This window comes from Camelus bactrianus, chromosome 18 (assembly GCF_048773025.1).
Source record: "Camelus bactrianus isolate YW-2024 breed Bactrian camel chromosome 18, ASM4877302v1, whole genome shotgun sequence".
In the NCBI taxonomy this organism is placed as follows: domain Eukaryota; kingdom Metazoa; phylum Chordata; class Mammalia; order Artiodactyla; family Camelidae; genus Camelus; species Camelus bactrianus.
This window is the reverse complement of record NC_133556.1, coordinates 8950191-8970003: the sequence shown is the minus strand read 5'-3', so window position 1 is coordinate 8970003 and position 19813 is coordinate 8950191. Positions and strand designations below refer to the sequence as shown.

General features: G+C 56.9%; 1 protein-coding gene across 6 annotated transcripts in view; it reads right to left on the bottom strand.

The window, feature by feature from the left end:
- Positions 1–19813, bottom strand: part of GTF2IRD1 (GTF2I repeat domain containing 1) — a 95628-nt gene that overhangs the window by 57678 nt on the left and 18137 nt on the right. For 3 of the 6 annotated variants that reach the window (XM_074345950.1, XM_074345949.1, XM_074345951.1), the window contains 6 exons: positions 10839–10967; positions 7247–7388; positions 4679–4834; positions 2601–2784; positions 1464–1849; positions 353–442 (listed from right to left, as the gene is read on the bottom strand). In XM_074345950.1, the coding sequence (XP_074202051.1) occupies positions 353–442; positions 1464–1849; positions 2601–2784; positions 4679–4834; positions 7247–7388; positions 10839–10961 (1081 nt within the window). In that variant the 5' untranslated portion in view covers positions 10962–10967. The remainder of the gene's footprint in view (positions 1–352; positions 443–1463; positions 1850–2600; positions 2785–4678; positions 4835–7246; positions 7389–10838; positions 10968–19813) is intronic. The other 3 variants (XM_074345954.1, XM_074345952.1, XM_074345953.1) reach the window with 3 other exon arrangements.

Here is a 19813-nt window from a genome sequence, read left to right as displayed (position 1 = left end):
AGGATCCTTCAGCCCCAGTCAACCCTTCAGATGATCACAGCCCCAGGTGACATCTTGATCACAACCTCATGAGAGCTCCTGAGCCAGAACCACCCAGCTAAGCTGCTCCTGAATTCCTGACCTTCAGAAACTGTAAGATATACAGGCTTGTCATCTTAAGCTACATTTTGGGGCAATTTGTTACACAGCAATATGTAACTATGACACTCTGGTTCTACTCACAAGGCTTTTGTGCAGTACTGTTCCTCCTTTCTCTCACAGAGACCCAGTGGATACATATCCACTTCAGTAAGCACCACCCCAGCCCCAGATCCTCACTCTGGTTGGGGTGCTGCTGCGGGCACTGGCCTACCTGACTTGTCATGGACGATGGAGAAGAGGATGCGCTTAGAGGCATGGACGTTCTGAATGAGAGGACCACCAGGCCCGGTGGGCTTCTGTCCTGGACAAGGAAGCAGAAAGGTACAGGTTCGAGGTCGGCCCCAAGAAGGGTTCCCCAGATCCAGCCTGAGTGCACAGGCTGGGGCTTTGGGGTAACAGTCTCACTCACCAGAGAGAACCCAGAACTGAGCCCTATGATCATGAACTCAAGGCAAGTTCCCTGACCAGAGGCCTGAGACATTCTTGAGCAGACTCTGCTCTCCAAATGGCAGATGAGGGAGGGCAGGAAGTCCGAGCTCACCTCTTCCAGGTGGGGACACTGGTTTTAGGCAGAGAAGTCCCACCCCCCTGCTTAGCCCATACATCTGTGGGGAGGGGGGGAATGTCCTTTTTTCTCCTTCTCAGAGTAACAACAGCAAGTAGAACTTATAAACACCTACTCTGTGCCAAGCACAGGACTGGTGCTTTAATACAGCAGGTTCTCAAACAAGCACACACTGGAACCACTTGGTGGACTTGTCAATTTGCAGGTGGCTGAGCCTCCTGCTCCAGACTCAGCAGGACTGTGGCTGGGCCCGAGACTGCATTCCTAACATGCTTTGTCATTTAATCATGATAACAACCCAGTGAGGTAGGTGCTGCTGGCATCTCTATTTTACAGATGAGGAAACTGAGGCTCAGAGAGGTAGAGATTTCTTCTGGGACACACAGCCACTATGCAGAAGGGCCAGGATATGGACACAGGTCTTTCCCATACCCAGCTGTTCCTCCTTATGCTTTCAATACCCCTAATCCACACTGGGTATGTAGTAGGTGCTCATTAAATGCATGTACCTGATTAGCATGTCTATTCCCTCCCTAGATTCCTCTGGAGTCCCCTCAGGCATCTCTTTGTCCCAAACCAAGGACACTGTTCATAGATGACTGGGTAGAGGCTCAGGACCTGACTAGGTCTAAGTCAGGACACCATCTGCCCCGCCCCAGCCCCTCAGTCCAATGTCCCTCTTTAGCCCTGGGAAGCTGCCCCTACATGAGTGACCTCTGTCCCACCCCCAGACTCAGAGGTCCCAGCAGCAGCTTACCACAGCAGTCTGAGAAGTCTTGGGCACCGGGGGCCTTGGGCTCAGCCCCGGGCCGGCCGAGGCCCAGGTCACTGGGGGCAAGCGGGCAGGCGGGCACCTCCTGTTTGAGCTCTCTCACGGTGTGGTTGGGGAGGGTGGCGTTGTACAGAAAGCTGGTCACAGAAGAGGAGGTGGCAGTGGGGGCGAGGTCCTGTGGTGGCCCCTTGGGGGCCTGGCTGTGCAGGCCACAGTCCCGAGACCCCTTGGTTATCAGGGAGACACCATTCAGCTCCACCAGGGCCTTCGAGTCCCGCCCACCATCCTCGAGCGGCCTGGGTGAAGGAGAGGACACGTGACGGCTTCGTACACCTGTCCCACCAGTGGTATCTCTTTCCGCAGTCCTCCCCCTGCAGAACATGACAGCCTGTGAGGTACGCAGGACAGGAGCTAGTCCCCATTTCACAGGGGGGGTGCAGGCCTGGGCAGGGGTGTGACATACTCAGGGCCACACAGCTGGGCCACCGGAAGACCTGGGCCCTGGCCCTCAGCCTCTGTGCCCCATATCCACCAATCACGTCCTTTCAGCTGCCTCTGCCTGTCTCCCATCTCCTATCGCATCCCTTCTCTTCACGGCTTGTGCACTGGGTGTGGTGCCTGAGCACTGCTGGGCAACCTTAAGCCCTCAGGCTGGCTTCCTGGATGCCCCAGCAATCGGTACCCTCCCCAGCCCAGCCTCCACGCCCTCACTGCCCATCAGTCCTTAATGGAACCCTGGGTTTACAGCCTGAGCCGGCACACACGGTGTGGCTCCCCGCCTCCACACTGTGACATGAGCTGTTCCTGGTACCTGGAGTGCTGCTGGCGCTATTTTTTCCCCAACCAAGCCTCTCTGCAACACAGAAGTCCGCCGGGAAGGCTTCCGTGACTCAACACCTGGCCCAGAGCATGCTTTATGACTGAGTTTCTGCCTCACCTCCATCAGCAGACTGGGAGCTCTTACAAGCAGGGTTCCCTGTGGGGGTCTGAAGTCCCCTCCCCTCGGCTGGATAGGCGGCCATGAGTGGCTGAGCCAGCATGGAAGTGGGGCATTGCCCAGCCTGGCCCTCAGGGTCCAGCCACCAGGCCCCGGGCAACTCCCGGGCTGGCCGCCTCACTCACCTCTTGAGCTTGAAGCGGATCCGGTGGCTGTGCTCCAGGATGGCCATCAGGGCCTTGGGGTCATACTCGGCAGGTCTCCGGAAGGCCAGGCCCTCAGGTAGCCCCTGCACGGCCAGCAGCCCCGGCTCCCTGAGCAGTCTCTCGTAGGGCAGCGGCACCACACTGGCCCTGCCCAGGGCCTCGCCTGTCGGGGAGGGGGTCGAGGAGAGGGCTTAGAAAGAGAGGGTAGCCGGGCTAGGGTAGGGGCTCCTTGGGGTGCTGGGTTCCCAGGAAACTGGACCCCACGGGCCCCTTAACTGCAAACCTCATGTAGAATAACCCTCTGCGGGCAGTGAGTGGGATGGATGCGGGCTGCGGACCAGGCCCCGCTATGGGCACCCGAGGGCAGGGCTGCCCCTTCGAGGGGGTTCCCTGCCTCCCTTGCCATTCTCTTCTCCAGGCATCTGCGGGGAGGGGAAAGCAGGGCCGGGGACTGCAGGCAGGAGGTGAGCAGAGACGGGGTGAGAGAGAGAACAAAGGGTGGGAAGGAGACTGCAAGAAAAAAGCCGCAGGGAGGAAGGGAGAAAGAGAACGAGAGAGGAGGGCAGGGAAGGGAGAGAGAAGTAGAGAAGAAACAAAAAAGGGAGAGAAGACAGGCTGAGAAGATGGGGAGCATGAGTAAAGGGCGAGAGGAGGGATGGCCGAAGGGCCTCAGCTCACGGACATCTGCTGCCCCCACCCAGAGCCGGAAAGAGGCCCCTCACCTCATAGCCACCTCTGACTCTGCCCGAAGCAGGCAACGGGGGTCAGGGCAGAGTGAGCTGGGGTGCAGGGCATGCGCCCTGCATCTGGGAAAAGGGTCTGTGGTGGCACAGCCAACCAGACTTCACAGGTCCTCCCATCCCAGGGGGGCAAGCATGCCCACCAGGACCTCTGGGCCCACACCCCTTTTGGCCTCCTCCTTCTGACATCTAGACACCTAGACATCTAGGGGTTTCCTCTCAGACCTCTGCTGCACAGAACCAAAGGCTGTGGTAGGGAAAGGAATAAAGCAAGTCAGAAATAACGGGGTGCAGGCGTGGGTATAGCCCAGTGGTACAGCACGTGCTTAGTATGCATGAGGTCCAGGGTTCAGTCTCCAGCACCTCCATTAAAAAAAAGAAAAGAAAGAAATAATGGGGTGGGACCTTGAGAGCAGAAGGGACCTGCCTGAGGTCACCCAGGGAATGTGAAGGCCAGAGACTCTGCAATCTGGCATTTCCTAAGGGAGGCCAGGCCTGCCCCCATCACCCTCCCTATAAGAAGTTCCTTAGCTGGCCAGTTAGCCTTCACTCGGTCATTAAGAAACACCCTCTGAGCTCCTGCTGTTGCTGGGCCCTGAATTACAGGCGAGTAACAGCAGAAAGGGCAGGCACAGTCCCTGATCCTGGAGAGCAACTGGGCTAGTGAGGGGACACGGCACGGTGGGTGCCCCGAGGGGGCCCTAACTCAGGGCAGACGCTCAGGGGGACATGCTTTCTGTAGCTGAGCCTTGCATAGCAATGCGGTGTCCACAGACAGAGGAAGGGAAGGCTGGCCCCAAAGGCACAGAGGAGCAAAGGCGAGGAGGTGTGAAATGAAGCCAGAGTGACTAGAACAGGAAGTGGGTCAGAGTGGCTGAGGGGTGGGTGGGGACGGGCTATGTAGGGGCTGATGTCATGCTCAGGGCATCGGGGAGCCCCTGAAGGCAGTAGAGGGAAGAGCTTTGTGGTCAGACTTGTGCTTTGGGAAGATGCCCTTGGTCACAGGGCAGGTGGGGGCAGCAGAGAGCTGGCCTGGAGGCGAGGAGACCAGGGCAAGCCCGGGCCATTTCTAGGGGACTGGTGCAGTGAGCAGGATCAGGGCAGGGATGGTGGTTCAGGAAACGGGGCTGGGGTGGCAGATCCACACCAGGGAAAGCAGAATGAGGGAGAGCAGGGCAGAGGGGAGGCAAGGCCAACGTCTTGAGGTTTTGCCCAGGGCCCGTAGTGGGGCAAGAGGGGGCCTCCTCAACTGGGCAGGTCTGGGCCTGGGGCTCCCACCCACCTGAGGGCCCCAAATGGAATGAGGAAGGATCTTACTATAAAGAACATCAAACACCTCCTCTACCATCTTCCGCAGAAGGTACACGTCCGAGCCATGATCCAGGGAAGACCGCGGGATGTTCCGGCTGCCACCCTCACCCCGCGGCACTTTCTTGGGGTGCTCTGCCTCCGGCTCCTTCCATGGGGACCCTCCTGTGGGACACAGAGCATGTGGGACCATGGTGAGTACCCATCTCACCATCTGCCCAGGAGCTGGGATGTCCCTGCCCCCTGCTAAGCCCTGCAAATGAAGTGCAAATGAATGAATGAATGAAGAATTAATGAGTAAGCCCTGCCTCGACTACCATAGGGCCAAGGCTGGTCATTTCAGAGTTCCCAGTGCCCAACACAGGGCATAGGTCTCATCCCTGGTCACCTCTAACTCACTGTGTGACCTTGGGCAAGTCCTTTCCCTCTCTGGGCCTTAAGTCTTTGAGCTCTCATGGGAGACCAGATGGCCTGGCTCAGAACTGGGGTTCAATGAATTTCTGTTCCATCACCCCTCTCTGTCTTAACCAATCGAGGCCCTAGTTTTCTGCTCTGCCAGATGGAGACAATGGGGACCCCAAGTCCCCTTCAGAGGCCAAGGGGCTGTGAAGAGACAGGTTCATGCCAGGCTGGACCAGGGTGGGGGCCTGGGATTATCAGTGGATCCTTGGGTGGTGAAGATGCTAGAAACTGCTTTGTAAAGTGCATGAGAAGAGGGCCTGGAGGCCCCCTCCCAGCTTGGAGTCTGCTCTCCTCGGGGACCTGTGAAGCTTGAAATAAACCAGCCGAGTCCCCGGTGCTATAAATAGCAGCTCTGCCTGGCTCTGGGAAGCCAGGTGCACCTTCCCCAGGCCCCAGCCTGGCTCCTAGCCTGGCGAGAGAGGGCCACAGGACCCTGCCACTGCCCGCCCTTCCCTGGCCCAGGCCCCTGCCCAACCTTGGAGAAGATACAGGTTCTAAGGGCCGAGTGGGAGAGGGGGACGGCTGGGGAAGTGGCGGGACCCCAGCAATGACATGCCCCAGAGGCGGGGGCCAGCCTTCCCAGGAATAGCTGATCCCAGGGTCCAGGCCCCGGACTCTAGTGCAGACGCTAACAACGCCGAGGAAAACGGCAGCTGGCGCTGGCTGAGCGTGAACGAAGTGCCAGGCGTCGTTCTAAGTGCTCATCATGTATTGATTAATCCTCAGATCAACCCGGAGGAGGCTAGCACTGCCCTTGCCTTTCACAGATGAGGAGGCTGAGGTCCAGCAGGCGGCAGAGCCAGGGCACGGCCCCAGGCGTCTGACTCCAGGGCCTGCTCTTAACCTCCAGAGCTGAGTCTCAAACTGTGGGCTCAAATGCCACTCAGGCGTGGGCCTTCAGGGCTGGGACCAGGCCCAAACTCTGTAGGATCTGGGTTCTGACCTCCCCCAGGAGCTTACTGCCAAGCTGGGGCACCGGGCACACAGAAGTTTATGGCACAGGAAGCCGTGCGGTGTGGGGTGCAGCCACGGCGTGGGTGCTGGGGTGAAGGGGCAGAGCTGGGGCCTGGGACAGGAGGGATGTGAGTGGAGGCTGAGGAGGCATCTGCCAGGCAGAGGGCAGGGGTGAGGTCCTCCCAGCTTGGGAAACAGCAGGGGCAGAGGCAGCGGTGAGAAGGGACACACACACAGAGCCAGCAAACGTGCGCTCCAGCACAGTGCAGCGGGGGGTGAGTACCAGGGATGCTGGGAGGAGAGAATGCAGAGGCCATGAGGGGCCCTGAAAGCCCCGGTAGCACGGAAGAGTTGGGGGCTTCAGAACGACCCCCTCTGCCTCAGGGCTCCCGGCTCACAGCTCGGAGCACTGGTCTTTTCCAGGAGCGACCAGGACCCCTTGGCAGGGGTCCCGGGGGTGCCCTGGCTGCATCTCCCATTTTGAAGAGGTGCAGCAGAAAGGGAAAATCCCGCCTCTACCACTCGTCAGCTGTGTGTCCCCCCCGCTTACACTCACCGCGTCTCATTTTGTCATTTGTAAACGGGTGATGACTGTTTCTGGAGCCTGCTGGGAACAGTACACAGCACCAGCACACGGCCTGGCCCTCGGCTCTGTTTATCACAACATCCCCAATTGTTAGCATTTATAGAGCTTTTCCTACGTGCTGGACGTGTCCTCAGTCACTTGGTCCCCACGGGCCACCAGGGCCAGCTCCAGAATTTTGTCACAGTAACAGTGACACTGCCAGCCTCACAGGGCTGACATCAGGATAAGTGAGGCTGTAAAGGGCGCTGCACATAGCAGGCACTCAGTAAGTACTAGCTGAACATGTGCACTTGGTCCCTGTGTCAGGGATGCACAGGAACTGGGCCACAACACTGGGCCCCAGTGTCACCTTCGATCCATTAGCAGACGGAGGCAGCTGGGTCTAGCCCGCCTTGGGGTTCGGTCAGCCAGTGTGATTCCCACAAAGACTGTGGCCGCCCCTGATAATGCCACGTTGGGAAGCTTGCACCAGCCCCTCCTGCCCACTGCCGCCCCTGACACAGGGCCAGTGGGTGTTGTGCCAGGGACCCAGCGATTGGCCAGAGCGCCTACCCTCCAGAGCCCCGGGTACTCACGGCAGAACCTGAGGAAGTCTGATTGTAGCTCCTTGCGTGCGTTCAGGAACATTCTCCCCTTCTCCGTGCCGACCACGAAGGCGCTCTCATCATGCACGGCGACACAGGCCACCTCCGCGTTCAGCTTGGAAAGCGCTGAGCACTGCAGGGGGAGCAGGCATGTGAGCTGGAGGCAGGTCCTCCACTGCGGACACCAACGTCAGCTTTAAAGGGTGGGAGGTGAGCTCCCAGCTACCCAAAATCCTACCAGCAGCTCCAGAGGGAGGTCGCCCTTCCAGCGTTCTGGGTCTCAGAATCCGCAGTGGGAATGAATGAAGGACGCCCCGCCCCGAGCTTGGCCAAGGTCAGGTGGAGAAGACAAGGGGGCTGAAGGAGGCCAAAGGCATGCGTGGCCTCTGCCCCTCCCTCCTCCCAGGTCCTTCTGCTGTGGGGTGGGCTTCCTGCCTCAGACCTGGCCCCAGCTCCAGGGACGATCCTGTCCTGGGCTCTCTCTGAGTCCTGGATGAGGATTCAGTCCCACATCAGCCTCTTCCTGTAAGTCACACCCTTCTCTGGGCCTCAGTTTCCAAATCTGCAGAATGGGGACAAGCAACCCAGCTCCCGGGGTTGCAATGGGCTTATTGTGGGCATTCAATGAGGCCTGGTTGGTGGGAAAGACTCTTTAAACCCCGGCATCTCATGCCGGTAGGTAGCCCGAGTTGAGACTGGCAGGCCCACTACACAGGAAGTCCTGCAACCAAGATCATCAGGCCTGTGACACAGTTCACCAGGAAAACCCTGCTTGCAAAGCTCATGGCATGCAGTTGGCAACTGATAAATGCTGGTTTTAATCTGAGTTAGGTAGCGCTTTGTGGACAGTTGGGAAGTCTGGTTCCTAATCACTGTTCTGCTGCTCTGTGATCTAGGACAGGTTCCTCAACCTCCCTGGGCCATAACTGTGCCTCCAGTACCAGCTGCAGCCCAGAGTCACTATGGTGAGGAAGCTGGGGACATCTCAGGGCCAGCAGGCCTGTCCCCTGCGATCTCCTGGGGGTGGTGTTCATTTCCTGCTCCCTAAGATTAAAACAAAACCCTGCTGCTCTTTTTCCCCGCAGCAGCCCTGTATAACAAACAAATGAGACAAAGAGACTCAGCTGTTTCCAAGCAGCGGCCACCAGGACTGGAGGAAAGCCTCTGCTGCGTGGTCACTTCTCAGCTAAAGAAGCTGAGGCCACAGCAGGGAGTGAACTCGCCCAAAGGCACAGAGAATGGGGGTCATGAGAATCGCCCAGAAAAGGGTCTGGAGGCAGGGAGGTGATGAACAGAGAGCACTCTGGCCTCATATTCCCTGGAGACCGCCTGAGGACCCTGGTCCAAGCCCTGGAGGATGTTGGAGTTAAGTCACTGCCACTGTCGTCCATGAGGGTCCCTCAGGAAACCTGTAAAGCCTGTCTTGTTCATGCCACCAGGACAGCTACAGGTCACTGACTCCTCCCAGGAGCCTCTGAAACACCCTCTAGACCAGAACTGCCCATCAGAATTTCTGCAGTGATGGGCATGTCCTATTTCTGCAGTGTCCCACACTGTAGCCACTAGCCACATGTGGCCACTGGGCTCTCAAAATGAAGCTACAGTGACAGAGCAACCGAACTGTTTATTTTACTCAATTTTCATGAATTACAATTTAAATGTCAATTGTCACATATGGCTAGTGGCTGGGGCATGGGCCATCGCTGCCTGAATCGGCTGGACCCCCTCCCCCAACAAGCTGGCACTGCTGCAGGCACAGGGCTGAGCTCATGGGACCCCCTCCTCATGAGGGCCACGTAGCACAGGGGAGGGGCTGCACCCACCCGGCCTCCCAGGAAGTGCCTGCTGCCTCCGCCCCAGACCCCACCTAAGCAGCCCTTGAGCCGCCAACGGCAGGAACAACTTGGAGGGAGGCCCTTTGTCCTCGGGGTACTGGAGACTTTGCCCCTGGGAGGTCACTTTAAAAACTGGCCGTGCTGCATACAGATGGCCAAAAGGCACATGAAAAGATGCTCAACATCGCTGATTACTAGAGAAACGCAAATCAAAACTATAATGAGGCATCACCTCACACCAGTCAGAATGGCCATCATCAAAAAGCCTACAAACAACACATGCTGCAGAGGGGGCGGCCTCAGCTCCTGCACTGCGGGTGCGAACGGAAACTCTGCAGCCACTATGGACAACAGCGCGGAGGTGCTTTAAAAACTAGAAACAGAGTTGCCATAGGATCCAGCAATCCCACTCCTGGGCATATATCTGAAAAAGATGAAAACTCTACTTCGAAAGGATAAGTGCACCCCAGTGGTCACAGCTGCACTATTTACAACAGCCACGATGTGGAAGCAACCTAAATGTCCACTGACAGACGACTGGATAAAAAAGTTGTGATGTGTACACACACACACACACACACACACACAACTGATACTACTCGGCCATAAAAAAGAATGAAATAATGTCATTTAAAGCAACACAGAAGGACCTAGATATTATTATACTAAGTGAAGTAAGTCAGACAGACAAAGACACATATCATATGATATACTTACATGTGGAATCTAAAAAAATGATACAAATGAACTTATTTACAAAACAGAAATAGACTTACGGACACAGAAAACAAATTTATGGTTACCAAAAAGGAAAGGACGGGGAGGAGTAAATTAGGAGTTTGGGATTAACATATACACACTAATATATATATTAAAATAGACAACGAACAAGGACCCACTGCACAGCACAGGGAACTATACTCAATATTTTGTAGTGACCTACAATGGAAAAGAACCTGAAAAAGAAAGAATACATATGTATATGTACAACTGAATCACTTTGCAATGTTGTAAATCAACTACACATCAATAAAAAATAAATAAAATAAATTTTTTTAGAAAGAAGAGTTACAGCAGGGTAGAGGTAATTACATTAACCCCCCCCCCCAAAACTGGTCATGCTGTGTGACATTAGGCAAGGAACTGCCCTCTCTGAAGTTCAACGTCACCATAGTAAAATGCAGGGGTGCAGCCAACTGATGCCAGACAGATTTTTTTTCTTAACACCTGCCTACCTTCCATCAAGAATTGGTCCCAGGAAAAGGCTAGAGGAAAATAACATTACTATTATTTTCTCATTTGGGATAAACTGCTATAGGTTTAGGTATGCAGGCAAGGGTCCCAGAGGAGTGATGCAGTTACAGCCCTCGCTTTAACAACAGGGATTACAGCTTTCTCATGAATCACTGCCCGCACATTATCCTCCAGGCGACCTGCTGGGAGGGAGACTTGTGACCATCCCAGGGACGGGCCTTGAACTGCAAGAGGTGATGAAATGCAGACAAGGGGTGCAGGGGTGAGGGACGAGGGCCAGAGCCCAGGGTTGAATTTGACACACTTGATCTTCAGCCCACCCCCAACGTCAGCAGAGGCCCTGTAACAGATGGGGACACTGAGGCCCAGGTCAGGGTGGGGGTGGGGGGCTCCTGTGAGTGGCAGAGGCGGGACCTGAGCTTCTGTCATCCCATCTGATATCTGATTCCCGAGGCGGGTGTCCCACCCTTCAGGGGGCGGGCGGGGGCACTCACCATGGAATCTAAGGCAGACACGAGGCTGGTGATGATCTCATCTTTGCGGGCAAAGGCGGAGTTCCAGCGGTCAGGCCCGCAGCCGTTGGTGGGGACGTCACAGCGCTTCCCCAGCAAGGCCATGGTCAACTGGATGGAGGAGGGAGGAGGCAGAGGTGGGTGTGTGCCACACATGGCGGCTGCCACCCTCCGCCCCAGAACCCGCCTGGACCCCCAGCCCCCAAGGGCCACCTATACTTCCCAGGTGGGAGGAATCAAGAGGTTGCCTTCTCTTCACTGAAGAGTCTTATATGCATGACGGAATTTGAGCCTTGATGGGCCTGGACACGCAGCAGCTTACACACAGCCGGTACAGATGTGGTCACGGACGGCAGGATAACTGAGGGGTGTGCCCCAGGGCATGTCTCCCCAAGTCTGCACCCCCAGTACCATGAACAGCCTGCCTGGCAGGCCCTAACTGCCAACTCTCCCCACGCACACTGCACTGGCCATGGCCCTCCCTTGCTCACACACCCTCCGTGGCTCCCTACTGCCCATATTAGCTCTTGACTCCTCAGCTTGATAGTCAAGGTTCCAGACTCTTGTCCCTTGCCCCAGCTCCTCCCACACCCCATGTTCCGGGTACTCTAAGCATCCGCATCCCGCAAACACACTGACATCCTTCATGGCTCCCTAGCTGTCACTGGTTCCATTCTCCCTGACCCGAGTGCCCTCCCTGGCCCCTTAGCTTTTAATTGTCATCTCTGCTGGGAAGGCACCCTTGATGGCCCCACCTCTCATCCCTTCCCACCCTGATCTCCTCCATCCCAGCTCTGAGCAGGCTACGTGCTTCCCAGGGCGAGGCCGCTGCTCCAGGTATCAGAGCTGCAGTCTACTTCCTGGCTGTCGGGACTCAGTCTAGAAGGGCAGAAAGTTATCGCTGGGCAGAAGCCACTTCACCTCCGACAAGATTTTCCTAAGACAGGACTTTGCCCCCTCCGTCATGAGGCTCCTGGAGGACAGAGCTGTAGCCTCCCTCTTGCTGGGGTGTCCTCAGATCAGGGCCCCATATCAGGGCTGCCCCAGGCAGGGAACAGGCCTGCTGCCCCTGCATCACCCAGGCAGGCCTGGGCTCCCACTAGATACAAAGGTCAGCCTCCCACAGTCCTTGATCCATCCGGCCCCTCCCTTTTCTGACCCTAGGAGTTGGGATGCCCCAGTGCCAGTGCCTCCCTATGGGGAAGCTGACCCTTGCCAATCCAAGCAAAGGAGGGAGTCGAGGGGAGAGGCAGGGACCCTCAGTTTCCCTCCCTGGGCTCAGACCCTCTAGTGCTCTGTGCACAGGCCCCAGGCGGCCAGTTCAAGGGAGGAAGCAGGGAACAGAGCTGCAGGCATCAGAGGGAGCCTGTGAATCCTGTCCTCCCTGCTTCCTGCACACGGGGGGTGACAGCTCTGGACCATAAGCTCTGTGAGGGCAGGGACCAGTCTGCCTATTGCTGCAGCGCCCCCAGGGTCCAGCTCAGTGTGGTCTAAACCACTGACTGTGGCCTTTTAGTGGATCGAGAAATCGATGACACAGAACAGCAAATGTCAGGGTGCATCACACACAAGGTGAGAAGCCTGCATCTTCAGTTATAGAAACGTTCAAAGGAATAAGGGATGCGCCAGAGCTCAGCTCTGCACTCCGTCCTGGCCCAAGTTTGCTATTTGGCTGCAGATAAATATTGATCTTAACAACTGGCCAAGTCAGCAGTTGCCCAAAATGTGTATGGGGTTCACCTCTAAATGTTTATAAAATGTATTTCTCCTCCCAGGCTGCAATGTTACACGCGTTTGTAATCCACAGCGTTCAGGGATGCTGAGGGTATGGCAGGGTGCAACGGGACATACTGATGCACCAAGAGCAGTGAGGGGCCTGAAGCCCAACCACGGGTCTGCTGTGTGACCGACCAGCTGAGAGGTGTGCCTGCCTGGGCACGTCTTGCCCCTTTCCCCTCGGCCACCCCCTGCTCCCTAGTCCCTCGAGCCATTCCCAGAAAGGCCTCAGGCTGCCAGCCTCCCAGCTGCTGGAGCCCAAATCAAATCAGCGCAAAGCAGGAGGCACCAGACAGCACTCCAGCCCTGGCCTCCGGGTCGCCCCAGACGGCGGCCGGCTCCTTCCGGCAAAGGTCCTAATCCATTTAGGAAAAAACCAGGAACTCAGGGAGGAAGGGGGAAGGGGGCTGGGCTGTGGGCCAACCCCTGACTCCTTGTCCTGGCCATCTGGGCTCCCAGGACCCTCAGTTCTGAGCCAGCGCCCAAGGAGGCTCAGCCCTGGGCAGGTGGGTATGTCTGGGTAGGAGGGCAGGAGACCCTCCCACAAACACCTGGGCCTGAGAGAGGGGCAGGTTCACGTGGCTGGAGCTGCTGCAGGTGGAACAGGGGGACTGGAGCACTGCGCTGGGAGCTGGGAGCCATGAACTATGCACACGGTGAGACCCAGGACCGGGGCTGCCAGGACCACACTGGGTCAATTACCTAAGCCTCGTTTCCTCATTTGTAAGTCAGTGCTAGTTCTAATCCAAACATGAGAGAGAAGAAAATCACCCAATAAAACCAACAAACTACACAGAACAGACAGCATAGAGCATGACAGGCGGTTAACCAGGAGGCAAGTGCCCAAGAACAAACAGGAGAGAGTCCCCGGCGGGAGGGGATGCTGAGAACAGCGGCCACTGCTGTCACACACCGGCAAGTGAGGTCAGGCGGCCGGGCAAGGCCGTGCTGCTGTGTCACCCAGGAGAGCACATCAGAAGTGACATCACAGGTAGTGGGTGGCTGGTTCCTGACCTGGGGCACAAGTGGCCAGGAAGCCCTCAGTGACAAGGGACTTCCTCTCACCCCCTGGTTCCTGGGTGGGCAAGGCCTGCGACGGTTGAGAGGCAACAGGGAGGCTGTGAGCATCCTCTCCCTCCCCAGACACTTCTCCCAAGGCTGCCGGGGACCACACACCTGGCTTCCCTCCCACCTCCGGGCCACTCCCCATCCTGGCACTGACCACTGAATGCCGGAGGGTCCTGGGCCCTCTCCTCTTCCCTCCCTCGCTGTGAGGCAATCTCTTGGTTTAAATACCATCCATATCCTGGTGACTCTCCATTTCTCTTTCCCCCGCCTGAGATGCCCCCTTCTTCACGTCTCTTCAGTGTCTAACAAGGAACTCAAATGGAACACAGCTCCTGCTTCTGGCTCAGATGCAGGTGGACGGTGAGGCCTCATCCAGGTTCCCTTCCGTCTCACTTCTAGCACCTGGGGAGGGTCCTGCTAGCTCTCCTCCAGAATGCATCCAAGTCTGCCCGCCTCTGGCCTCCTCACCATCCAAGCCACTGTCCTCGCTCGCCCACACTGGGGCAACAGCTCCTCATGGGCCTCCCTGCCCTCCTCATCCCCCCTACGGCCCCCTGCCAACAGCAGCCACATCAGTCTCATGTGGCTCTCCTGCCTAGAAGGTTCCAAGGGTTCCCACTGGAGGCAGAATGTCACCTCCCCGCACTGCAGGCCCCATGTGACCTGGGCCCGTCGACCCTCTCCCCTCTGTGCTGGGCTCCAGCACTGCCCTCTTTCTGTCCCTCCAACATATCGCATGTTCCCTTCTGGGGCCTCAAACTTGAGTAGAAGCTTCTGCCAGGTCCCCACCTCTTTCCACTGCCTCCTTCAGTCCATCAAGCCTCGGCCCAACTGCCAGCTCCTCCGTGTGCCTTCTTTGACCTAGAAGCCACACCAGGAGCCCCCACCTCTCGCACTCGCCTCCATCTTTTCTTCTGTATCCTTCATAGAGTCTTAAGTGATGTGTTCACGTGCTTCCTGCCAGACTTCCCAACTAGAATGTGGCTCTGGGAGGCCAGGGCCATGCCTGTCGGGTTTATCATATTCCCAATGCCTCAAACACCTGCTTGGGTTTTCACGGACATTCAACAAATATTTGGGGGACCAATAGCAAGTGTGATGTTCAGCCACTTCGGGTGGGAGCCAGGATGTTCACAAGCTATATGCTGAGTGTCTGACAACTTTCGGCTTGCCTGGCTCTCAAAAAAAAAAAAAAAAAAAAAAAGGGAAGCAGCAGCAGCAGCAGCAGCACCATGAGGGATTACAACTCTGGATGCACTTGGATCACAAAGGAGGAACAGTCCAGGCACTGAAAGGGAGGGAGGCTGCTTGCTCAGACAGGGGTCTGGACAGGTGCTCCCCCAAGTATTGTCCCAGGACCTGCAGCATCAGTACCACTTCGACGTTTGTCAGAGTGTCCGGGGCAGAGCATCAGCACATGTGAGCTGCCTCCCCATCATCACGCCATCACAGAGACACGCCCAAGGCCCCCAGCCAGTGGGGAATGGGGTGAGGTCTGTCCATCTGTCTCTGTCCCCATGCCTGGTCCTTTCCCATCGACATGCACCATGAGGACTGTACTCATACTTGCCAGGAACAGGAAGACCAGCTGATGGAATCCATAGCTGACACTCGGCCAGACCGACCAACTCACCCTCGTTTGCCTGGGACTTTCTGGGTTTAGCACAGAAACCACTTAGTCCCAGGCAAAGCAGGACGGTTGGTCTCCCCATGACACAAGGGCCAGCGGGACCAGGAGCCCAAATGCCCCCCTCGGCCAACAAGAATAAGGACAGACACCAACAAGGAAGACAAAGCTATGGACATTAGGTCCTGCCTTCAGGTCCAAAATATCCAACTTCACTTAGTAAAAGATCAGACAGAGGCTTGGGGGCTCCTCAGAGGAGGGGGCAGGGGTGTGTCCCAAAGAAGGCCGAGCCACTTCACCCAAGAGATCACAGAAGGGGAGGAAGCCACTCTCTTGATGTGTCTGAAGGTCACGCAGGGACCAAAGGGGATGACCTTGTTTTAGAAAGCCCCAGAAGGTGGAGCTGGGGCAGGTGGAGGGGAGATTTTTGGTCCCCAGTATTTGGGGACACTGCTGTGTGACACCTGCCCCATCACTTGGCTTTCCAGCCTTGCTCTGCCCAACTGTGAGCGAGGCGGGCAGGCCGCACAGCTGCTGCCAATACCCTCTGGTCCTGCTCCCAGCTCCCTGGGCCCCGCCCCCTAGAAGCCTGGAGGTGACAGGTCTGCATTGGGCCCAGGACACTGTATTTTCCAGTTCCCAGCGGATTACAACATGCAGTCAGGTCAGGAGTCTGGATGATTTCTGGGGCTGCTTCCAGCTCCGACATCCCAACCCTGGTTTCCAAGCAGCTCAGCGCTTCCTGCCCGCCGCCTGCCTCCCACCTCCCACACTTGCCGAGGATTCCTGGCCCAGACAGTGGCAGCTCTGCTGGAGGCCAGCCCGGTCCCTGAGCCAGAGATTAGCCTAGTGCTTGTGTTCATAGCTGAGTCACTGCTGCCCCGGCCCAAGGCAGACCTGCCTCCAGGAGGGAGGCACCCACGGGAGTCAGGCCCAGAAAGCCCACTCCAGCCGGCCCTGCAGCCAGGGTGAGGGTGAGAAGACAGCACTTCGGCTGGGATTTCCAATCCCAAACATCCCACACAGGGCACTGCAGGCCAGCTGGGAGGCTAAGGGGCAGATGTCCTTGTGCCTGTCCTTACTGCTGCCCATGGCCCAGGAAGACAGGTGTTCCCTCTGGCGGATACCTGACCTCCCCCAGCTCCGCACGGCCCCGCAGAAGTGGATGGAGCCGATGGGGTACGAGGTGGGGGAAGGGTGTGCAGGCAAAATAATCAGGGCTGCAGACAAACCTCCTAGCTCGGCCCATTAAAAGAACCTCTTTCCCCGCCCACTATCCTCGACGCTCCCTTCATCCAAGGGTTCAACACCCACCGCTCCCCCGCTCCTTACCCTGCTTCTATTGCCAGCTCCTCCTTCCTCTCCTAGGCTGAAGAGCCACCTTCCTGTCCGCCTTCCCTGGGAGAGCCTGTTTACAAGCACTCTGACACCTGTGACCTCTGCCCCTGGGGAACGGCAGGATGGAGGGGACTGGCCCATTTTAAGGATGGAAAAACCAACATCCAGAGGCAGGATGCTTTTGCTCAAAGTGAGTGACAAAGCCAGGATGACATTTGGGACATCTGACACACACAGTTCGTTCTCTTTTTGCTCCTCCATGGGGCAGGGCTCCTAATTCAGAGGAGTGGGGCTAAGGGTGGAACCCCAGGCACGGGGACAGGCCCACTGGGTAGCTGACGAGACCCGTGGGCTGGCTGTGCTCCCGGTGGGAGGCAAGCAGACAGGAATTGAGGCAGAGCTTGTGCACCTGACAGCAGGAGCCCAGGTGCTGGTCTCCACACCACAAGCCCCTGGGCGTGGAGCCACACGCAGAGGAATCTGAAGGGGGCCAGAGGCAAAACAGCAGTTGCCAAGAGGAGGGAGGGAAGGGGCCACAGGGCTGCTTTCCAGGGGCCCAGGACTGGTTGGGCCCCGATGCGGTTAATTCTCAAAACCACTCTCATTTTACAGAAGATTTCAAGGCTTGAGCGCCCCAGAGCCAGGATGTGGCAAAGCTGGGACCTGAGGCCAGATCACGCCTACTAAGTATGAACAAGTTGGATGGGGAGGAGCAGGGCACCCTTGACAGGAGGCAGCATGGGCAAAGGCCCTGAGGCACCAGCGAGCACAATGTGGCATGAGGTCCGCAGTGAGGCTGGGAGGGCAGACAAATAACATTTCAACACCGACCACGGTCAGATTCTGGGGCTGTCTCGTAGGAAACACCCTGAGCTCCATCCCTCCCTTGGCCCCAGAGCCTAGGCCTGAATTTCAGAGGGTCCTGCTCCAGCCCTGGTCCAAGGGGCAAGAAGCCTACAAGCCTAAAAGGACATATCCCACCCAGAACCCACATCTGCCTCAGACCATCTTCTGGGCATTCAGGCCCCTGGAATCCACTGGGCAAACAAATTGCCTTTCTGGGGCCTCTTCTCTGGTGTGTCCACGTGAGGTGGCTTTAAACATGACGGCAAATTCTCTGACACTTCTCCCATCCAATGGTGACATCTAATTCCCTTCCCCTTGAATATGGGCCTCAATCACTCACTTCTCACCAACACAATCCTCGGTGCTTCCCTGACCTCCAAGACCAGGTCCCAAAGGGTGCTGGGCTTCTCCCGGCATCTCTCTCCTAAAGACACTCACCCTTGGAGCTCCGGCCAACACGCCAGCGGTCTGGCTGTCTTGAAGCCACCATGCTGAAGAGGTTGAGTGGATCGCGAGTGGCACCAGGCCACTGAGTAAGGAAGTCTTTGAGATGGCCCTCAGCCCCAGCCACCTTTTGACTGCAACTGTAGCAGACCTTGAGCCAGAACCGCCTAGCCGAGTCCAGTCATGCCCCAAACTGCGAGACATTAAAATGAGAAACGGCTGCTGTCTGACATCGCTAAGTTTGGCGCTGTTACGCAGTGACAAGTAACTGAGGGCAGACCATGCAGGTGCGCTCCCAGGGAGCAGCTGTTTGGGAGGGTGAACAGAGCTTTGCTCTGTGTTTGGGGTGTCCACAGGCATGTGTGCAAGGCCCCCCCCTGGTGTGGGACAGAGCTGAGATGGGAGAGCAGGGGCCCAGCCAGGAATTTCTGTCTACGCCTCTCTCCCCAGTTGGTCTACACTATGAGAGAGTCCTTCTATAAGAATGGCTGCTCAAATTTGCTCTTAAGGACATGCGGGAGCCCCAAAAAGGCCCCCAAAGACACTCACGTCTTAATCCCTGGAGCCTGAAGTGTCACTGTATAAGGAAAAAATCACTTTTGCAGATGTGATTAAGCTAATGACGTTGAGATGAGGAGACGATCCTGGATCATCCGGGTGGGCCCTAAATGCCATTACCTGCATCCTGACAGGGAAGCAGAGGACATTTGACAGGCACAGAAGGCCACATGAAGACAGAGCAGAGAGAGATGGGGAGATGCCGGCCTTGAAGACCGGAGTGATGCGGCCACAAGCCATGGGATGCCAGCAGCCACCAGAAGCTGGAAGAGGCAAGGAACAGATTCTCCCCAAGAGCCTCCAGGGAGAGCACGGCCCTGCTGACACCTTGATTTTGGCCCAGTGGTACTGATTTTGGTTCTGGCCTCCCGAACCGTGAGAGAATAAATTTCGGTTGTTTTCAGGCACCAGGTTTATGGTAATTCGTTACAGTGGCCTCAGGAATGATTCCAGGACCCCTTCACTCACCACATCCCACCTACAAATCCTGGTCCACATCCTCAACCTCCTGATACACAGTCCTCAGCTCAGACCTCTACAAAGCTCAGGCCTGGGTTTGCTGGCAAGTTCTCCAATCCTTTTTCCTATGGGAAACCCCAGGAGCCACCAGTGGAAAGAGCTGGATGTTTCCAGATACCAGGGGAGTGGCTCTGACTCAAGTCTCACTGCCCTACGTACCAGCTGGGCCCTGGAGCTGGTGGAAAAAAAATACTATCACCACGTAAAAGGCAAAGGAAGAGCACACACCACCCAAACACGGCCCCCGCACCATCCCTGCCATATGCTTGTGTTTCTTGAAAAAGAAGCTTGAGAGAACAAACAAAAAGAAATTTCTCCCCTCTGGAGGGGAGGGGGCATCGCTTCTCCCCAGCAGCCCTACCCCCCACTGGATCTCCTGTCCCAGGAGCTTCCCAGTGGGGATGGGATTACGAGTGGGCCCTGAGTCCTTGCTCCCGCACTGTCCACCCAGCACGGCAGCGGGCAGAGAACGAAGCAGACAGTGGCCCTGACTTCTACTCCCACCAGCCCAGGCAGGCTCCAGGCAGGGCAGCTGGACGAGGTCTTCCGCTGGCTACAGTGCAGTGAAAGGCAGCCTGGAACTGTTGTCAAGACACTCGAATCCCCATCCCACCTCTGACCCCACATCCTCTCCCTCCATCCTGCTGACAGAGCCCCCATTGTGTCATGGCACCTAAAGGCAGGTGCTTGGGGCAGAGAATTTTGGTGATGCCTGAAGGCTTAGACCAAGGCAATCCCATTTCCTCAGCTGGGATGGGTTTAGGAGAAGCATGGAACCCAA